The 7,897-nt window shown below is 48.7% G+C and overlaps 1 protein-coding gene across 1 annotated transcript in view; it reads right to left on the bottom strand.

Moving 5' to 3' along the window:
• Window positions 1–7: 7 nt before the first annotated feature.
• The window catches only part of LOC109293804 (neuroblastoma suppressor of tumorigenicity 1), a 24,744-nt gene continuing 16,854 nt past the window's right edge, over window positions 8–7,897 (bottom strand). Inside the window, exons 2-4 of the mRNA XM_019511907.1 lie at window positions 2,228–2,422; window positions 1,369–1,480; window positions 8–316 (exon numbers count right to left, since the gene is read on the bottom strand). Of these exons, the coding sequence (XP_019367452.1) occupies window positions 62–316; window positions 1,369–1,480; window positions 2,228–2,397 (537 nt within the window). The 5' untranslated portion in view covers window positions 2,398–2,422 and the 3' untranslated portion in view covers window positions 8–61. The remainder of the gene's footprint in view (window positions 317–1,368; window positions 1,481–2,227; window positions 2,423–7,897) is intronic.

The following is a 7,897-nucleotide window of genomic DNA, read 5'->3' on the forward strand; positions in this document are numbered from 1 at the left end:
CCCCTCGCGCATGCCCCCTGTCCACACTGCAGGCTGTAAGGACAGTCCTGGAGGGTGCGGGTCACTCCTCGCCCTCCTCTTCATGGTGGTGGTGGTTGGAGACGGGAGCCTCTTCCACCTCTTGCTGGTGGTGGGCATAGTGATGGGGGCCAGGGCCCTCAGCGGGCATGTTCTCCTCCGCATTCAGGTAGACGTTGAACAGGGCCCCCTCATGGCTTGGCTCTTTCCCACAGGCCTGGCAGCTGCAGTGGAGGATCTTCTCCACCAGCTTGTCGACTCTGGGAATCTCATCGTTGCCTGGGCAATCCAGCGTCACCTGGATCAGAAAGGGACATTACGAGAGAGTGAGAGCTAGTTCTTCTGCCCCACTCCCAACCCAACTATCCAGCCAGCTATAGGCCTCTGCTCTGAACCACACCACTATGCCTTTCTTATTTTAAACTCTTTGGCTCAGAGACTGTCATTTCCTATGGGTTTGTGTAACCACAAGGTGCTCTCAAGCTGGAGAGACTTGTGGTCTTAAGTCCAGAAGTTCCTGAATCAGTCTCTGCTGTTAGCCAAACTGGTGGCTATTGCATGTGTACAATGCTTTGTGCAATGGGTCCCTGATCAGGTATTATCACCACAGAAATATGCCATCATAGTCTTGGAAGGCCCTTGTAAATGCTACGCTATGTGTGGTCAGCTGGGGGCTCACAGTCAGAGGCTGCTTCTGCCCTAAGGTCCATCACTGAGTTAATGGCAGACCTGAGAAGAGAATCCAGCTTTCTTGACACACAGCCCCATGACTTAGTCTGGGCTCCATAGCTGCATGGATCAGTCTCCAGAGCACCATGGCGATTTGCCAAGCCAGTGAGGAAGGCAAGGTGTCATATGCAACTAATTTACAGTCTCACTGCAGCAATTCTGGCATGAGAAGGTGCAGATCTGTTGTCAACCAGGAGAGCAGAGGGTGACTGGCAGATGGGATGTGGGAAGCCGTTCTGGGCACAAAAGAAGACAAAAAGCCGGGAGTGGGAGAAGGAGACAAAGGGAATGTTCTGAAGAGAGGGCACGTGGGTGTGAACAGAAATGAATAATGCATGGAGCCATGGGGGATGGTGCAGCTAATATAGTTATGTATTTTTTAAATATGCATAGCAATAACATTGCCTTTCATCAAAAGATGGCAGGGTTCTAGAGAGACAGCCATTAATTGCCTGCCCAGGAAGGTCAGAATTAATGTTGCCAGGCTATAGATGGGAAAACTGAGGTGCAGAAAAGGGAAAAAAAACTTGCTAGTGGCAGAGCTCATCCAAGGCTTAGGTCTGAAGCACAAAGTCGATCACCCTTGACCACTGCAAGCGCCTTAGTGCAGGTGTTACTTACAATTTCCCACATGGACTGTGCGGGCATGCAGGAGTCACAGTGTACCAGGGACTCTGTAGACTGAGGGAAGGTGTTGGGGACGCTATAGCTGAAGCACTGTCCCAAGCAGGCCCTGCAAAGATGAAGCAAGAGTAAAGCCCTGATACCAGAGCTCTAGGAGGAACTGGGGCATGATGCCAACCCTGTTGAATATGCTTCCCACCCAGGAGTCTGGAAACACAAGGGGCTGTAATAAACAGTGAAGTTATGGTCTTCTGCCAGGGTAGACTGGAGACAGGTGGACAGAAAGGTGTCATGGTGGGAAAGCAGCCAGGACCCAGAGTTGCTCCACCAACTAGTATCCTTCTCCAACCCACCACCAGGAGTTCTGTGTGTGTACTGCAGGGGGAATGGAACCCAATGGGCCACAGAAGCAGAGGCAGGACCCAAAGCCTTGAAGGGAAGTAAAGGAATAGCCTCCCTGCCTCTTCTTTACACACTGGGACCTCCTGGGCAATGAAGGACACAGGGTGAGCCAGCTTCACAAGATCAAGCTGCACTGCCACAAGTCCATGGCTTGCTAGGTGGGCATCATGCTGAACATCACGGCCCCAGAGTTGTCAGTGGTTTGTGGGGCTAGAACTCAGATGTTCCTGCTCAGAAAGCCCTGGCTTTTGCCACTGGAGGAAAACCAGTTGAGATGCAGCGCTTATAACCCAGAGTGGAGCAGTTCTGATGCTATCCTGAAGCAGTGCACAGGGAAGACACAGAAGTTGTGGCATCTTCCAGGGTGATCACCCCCCCCCAAATGAATGCACTCCCATCCCCAGCCTGCCTTTATGTCTCTTGCGGGCTGGGCTTCACCCAGGCCTTCCTGTACCTGTTCTGGATGGACTTGGACTCGCAGCCACTGTGTCCCACAATCTGGGTGATATTCTTCGCCTCACACCAAGCACTCTTGTCCGGGAAGAGGGCCAGTTTGTTAATGGGAGGTGGCGCAGTCAGGATCACAGCTGGGAAAAGGGCACCTACCAGGAACCATAACATCATGGCCAGCTCCACCAGAACCCTAGAACTGGAGTCCAAAGAGAAAACATTAGTGGGGGGAAAGGGAGGTTCACTGGCTCCCTCCTAGTAAACCCCCCTGTTTCAGGGATCTCAAAGCACCACAGGAACATGCTTGAATTAAGCTTCACACACCCCAGAGGGAGGGGAAAAAGAAGAGGGCACCAGTATCCCATTCTGTAGCTTCAGATTCTAAGCCTGAATTGCAAGGAGGCTGAGCACTTGTGGAGCCCACTGGGCAAGGTGGCTGTGATCATTTCTGGAAAGCAGGGCCTGGGTGACACTGGACTGAGCATGAGGTTAATCCAGAATCATTGGCTCCTAATCCTGGTTTATCAGAGCTAGAGGCAAGCCCCCTCTTCTTCCCCTCTGCTTGAGCCTCCCTGCCCAGCTATACATTGGTCCCTCACAAGTTCAGCTAGAAGGAGGCAGTGGAGCCAACAGCTGGGGAGATACTTGGGTTGTTCATTCTGGGATGCGAGAGGAATCATATTGCCCTGGGGTTCCAGAGGAACCACAGACAAGGGCTACAATGCCATAAAGGATGAGGGGTGTGAGATATGTAAATATATTGAATGTGCTCATTAGAATCCAAGCTAACTTCTTGCTTTGTTGAATCTGCTGATGGCAGTTAATGCATAGCTTTACTTCATGCTCCAGATATATTCAGAGCTGGCCAATATGGCAGCACCCTTGTCTATGCTTGTGAACATTTTGATTTCAGAACGCCCTTGGATAACTACAACAAGGGGCACCACAATTGAGGGCGGGGGAGCAAAACACTTGCTTTACTACATCCAGACCTAAAATGCATTTCTAGTTCCTGCTGCTTTATTTCACATGACAGTTTTAGCACTTCCACATTACCTGTTAGACCCAGCATCCCTCCAGCTGTCTCTCTTCTGCCTCACCCCTTAGAGGAAGGCAGGTCGGTGCTTAGCGCAATGCTGCCAAATTCCATTGCAGTAGAGCTCAGTACCACAGGGGTTCTGAGCTTCTAGAGCTGCCAATACAACCCAGAGGATGTGATGTGTCCTGTGTGCGTTTCTCGATGGGATTATCAATTATTTCTGCAGCTCTAAAACCTACAGAGATGTAGCTCCAGCCAGAGAGCTCCTCCCCTGATGAACATCAAATCAACAGGGGACCTATATTTGCCCCTCTGCTCCCTATTTTCTTTCTCCATCCCACCTTTTAACCCTTTCCATTACTATTTTCCTGGGCACCACAACTCAGAAGCATAATGGGGTGGGAGGCATCACCCACTATGCAGAGCAGGACAAGCTGGCCTAGAAAGGGTTTGGCTAACGCAGGCTGTTCCCAGGCTTCGTATCTGAGAAAGAGGACAGAATACATTCAGAAGTAGCTGGCAAGCTGAGTGATAAAAGCAAATATTTAGACCCTTTTCACCCTGGGGCAGATGCATGTCTAACACCTGGCTTGTCTGGAATCCCACAGACCCCGTGCACTCCCATGGGAAAAGGCACTGGCCTGGTAACCATTTTGCCTTCGTGGCAAGGCCAGGAAGAGATGAACCACTAAGTCCAGAGTCAAATGGACTCAGTTTTCAGACCATGGCCCCTAATTATAATGGGGGTGGGGGCAGCACCACCAGTATCTTGATCTGGGGCATGTGTGGGACTCTCCAAGCTCTCGAGTAAAACTGAGCTGAGCTCTCTCGGCCTGCAAAGCCATCACCTTAGGGCTGAAGAAGGCACCCGGGGTGAGGCTTTTCATTCTGGCCACTACAGCCTATCACTTTATTAGATTTTTCAGGCCAGGGGATCCAGCATTTTCTCTTGCAACCTTCTGCCTAGCCCATCGCATAGACAGCCTGTGACTGGCAGTGGTCAGCCTGCCTGTGCCAGCAATGATCTCAATCCTTTCATGGCAGAATGCAGGGCCCCTGAAAAATAAGAAGAAACTGGGTCACGGGAAGAGCTGGAGCTGCTGCCTGGGACTTGGCCTCTAGGATCTAAGTAAACTTCCCTTAGCCTTCTCCCTCATTAGTATTCACAACAACCTCCTTTTCCCACTATCAGCTGCTGTGTGATATTAATTATTCCATGGCTTTCCCCCTCTACTGCCTCTAGGGTGAGCCAGGCCACTTTTCCACAACCCTGCCATCTTCCCCCACCCCTTCCCCAGCTGCAGCTCTACTGGGTTAAGCCAGGGTGTCTGATATTCAGGGCCAAGGAGTTATTCATTTGGGGGCCCCAAAAATTAGAATCAGAAAGCTCAGAAATTAGAAAAGAAACTGTTATGATTCCTGGTGCTGAGCACAGCTCTGCAGCAGGTATGGAGCAGCTGCAGGCTAACATCCAGTGCCTACATGCCCTGCAGAACTGCAGTTGCATCTTATTACAGCCAGAAGCCACATACACAGCACTGGTCCCCATTGGCTCCATCTAGGTGGCAACAAGAACTCATTGCTTTAAAATCAGAACAGCCACATGGAATTTCTCTCAGGGTGTTACCATCCACTGTGAAAAGACAGCTGATGTTTGCTGCAGAGGCAGCTGCTTTCCAGTGATGAGCAAAATGATCTCTCATGATCTGAATCTAATTCCATGCACAGCCTGGTTTCCTTGCAGGTGGACTGAGAAAAGCCATGAGTTGCCACTCACGAAGCATGCTGCTGACTGCTCCAGTGTCAGGAGAGGGGACTGCCTCATCCCTACTCCGGAGGGGTCGCCAAGTCGCAACATGTGTGTTGAACTGAGGAGGGGAGTCCCTCAGATCCTGCTCTTTGATTGAAAAAAAAACAAATTGGAGTCATGGTTTTCCAGCATTTGCAACAAACCTTCTCATGACTTATTCCATTTGCACTTCAGCAAGGTTCGGAAAGTTTGAATGTAAAGAATTAAAGGCACTAGCCAGGTACCCAAAGATTACCCAATCCTTATGACACCTGCAACATGTCCTTAGCAACCAGAAGTAGATGGCTTCATTTCACTCCAGCCTTACTTCTCCAGCTTAATTTCCACATTTATCCAGCAGGTGGTACTGCAAGGCAACACGAAGGAAGCAGACTGGGTAACCTTAGCATAGATGTAAGAAACCCCTTGAAATTATTACCAACATATAATTTGCTTTTAGAGAGAGACTCCTTCACATTCAGCAGTAAGCAGGGTGAGGCATTTTGTATTACCCCAGGGTAATGGAACTCAGTCTGCAAAAGGATGGCTTCTTTTTATACGAGCAATAAACTTACTGCATGAGACCAATAGCCATAGCATTTTACTTCCCACTAGAGAAATTACATACATTTTTTCCTTCCAGGCCAGATATAGGCTTGGACCAAGATGCCAGCTATTAACACTCCTAATCACTGGGGAAAAGCAAATGTAGACATCATGGAAATAGAGAAATATTTTCCTGCATAGGATTTGGACAGAGTCAGAGCAGGAGTCAGACATTTAGGCTATTTAAAATATGAGTTAGAAGCATGTGATTTGTTATTTCCTTCTGTTTATCCAGCAACTGATCCAAAGCCCACACTGAAGCCCATGAAAAGACTCCTGCTGATTTACATGGATCTTGGATCCAGCCCTAAAAGGGTTTCTGGAAACATGGTAGGAGAAAGAAATTAAGAAGTTGCTTAATCTGTTCAGTGCCAATGTCAGATGAGGCTCTGGTGGAGGAAGTCTCAACTCCCTGCTCTTTAGTCATTCCATTAATCCCTCTTGGAGAGACATGCCAAGTTAAAGGGTCCTCATTTTCTGCTACATAAGGATGTCTTGTTTAGCAGCTCCTGTGACTCAGAATCATACATTTTAAGGTCAGGAAGGACCACTAGATCAGATAGTCTGACCTCCAGTAGAACACAGACCACTGAACCCTGTGCAGGGCCCAGGTTTGATTAGAAACTATAATCCAGAGAAGCCTCTTGTCTCCATCTGAAGGCACCAGGAGATGCATGTTTGGAATGCCGCGCTCTCAGTCTCACTGAAAAGATGCTCCGCTCCTAAGGAGATCAGGCCTTTCAAATGCAACTGACTGTGGAACAGTGTGTCACTCTTCTGCTAGTTGTGGTTTCTTTTAATCTTTGTTATCATCTCATTGCACTACATGACATGATGCTAAAAATGTGACGACAGCTATCCAGGCCTGTGTTCTACCAGCCTTGTTCAGCAGAGCAGCTCTGTTCACATGATCAATCCCATTGTCTTCAGCAGGACAACTCGCATGAGTAAGAGGTTGCAGGCTCAGACTGAGCTGCTGAGCGAAATGAACTTTGCAGTTTCCATTGGAATTAATGGGAGTTGTGTGACCTAATCCCTTAGCTGGCTTTGAAAAACACAACTTCAGGCTATACACTTGTTCAGAAGAAAATATAAGGTTCTCTCTGCAGCCTTCTGTCCATTCAAATCTAATTACAGCCTCAGAGCTACTAGGCTACCCAGAGAGAAGATCACAGCCTCACAGGGGATGCTAGTAATTCCTCTGGGTCATAGATTTCATAGACATTAGGGCTGGAAGGGACCTCGGAAGATCATCGAGTCCAGCCCCCTGCCCAAAGGGCAGGAAGTCAGCTGGGGCCATAGGATCCCAGCAAGATAAGCATCCAATTTGTTCTTGAAGGTGTTCAATGTAGGTGCTTGAACCACCCCCAATGGCAGGCTGTTCCAGACCTTGGGGGCTCAGACAGTAAAGAAATTCTTCCTTATGTCCAGCCTGAAACAGTCATGTAGTAATTTATGACCGTTTGACCTTGTCATCCCTTGGGGCGCTCTGGTGAACAAACGTTCCCCCAGATACTAATAAACTTATAGGTGGCCATCAGATCACCCCTGAGTCTGCACTTTTCCAGGCTAAAGAGCCCCATGTCAGCAGAATATAGTCTGTGCTCACTTAGATATTTACAGTAGGATAATGATGCTTCCCAAGGTAGGTTTTCCAAGCTCCTGTACATCCAGAGCCCAGACCCAACCTAGTTTGAGGTAAGAAGCCCTGTAATGTTTGGAGCCTTTTTTCCATAGGGGTGAAGGAAAACGTTCCACTGGAATACTATTCCTGCTGCAGATCAGAACCTAGTGTGCTGACACCATCACTACAGTTGTTAAAGGTCATTCAACACCACCTGGGTTTCTGTCTCACTCGTGAGTGCAAGACAAATGGGGTCCATGATCACCTGAGGCACAGACCCTGGCCTAGATTCAGGGAAACACTTTAACATGTGCTTATTTCCTGTCTTGTCTTGAATGGAGATGCTTTCTTAATCAAAGCTTCCAGCAGCATGTGGAACTGTCCTGTTTGGAGAGGGGTAGTCAAGGAGTAGGAGAATTCTCTTCAGAAAATTTGACACGTGGGCTCCACTCTCTGCTCAGATCCAGGTGTCCATCCTGCAACATGCGAGTACCTGCCACTCCCACTGATTTTATAGTAATGGCACCAAGTGCTTAACCTTTTAACAGGAAGTGTTTTCACAGTGTCCGAATTGATCAAGCATGCATCAGAGGCCCCAGGCCCCACGTTGTAATTA

Source organism: Gavialis gangeticus, unplaced genomic scaffold (genome assembly GCF_001723915.1).
Source record: "Gavialis gangeticus isolate Ggan-Ray unplaced genomic scaffold, GavGan_comp1, whole genome shotgun sequence".
Lineage (NCBI taxonomy): Eukaryota > Metazoa > Chordata > Crocodylia > Gavialidae > Gavialis > Gavialis gangeticus.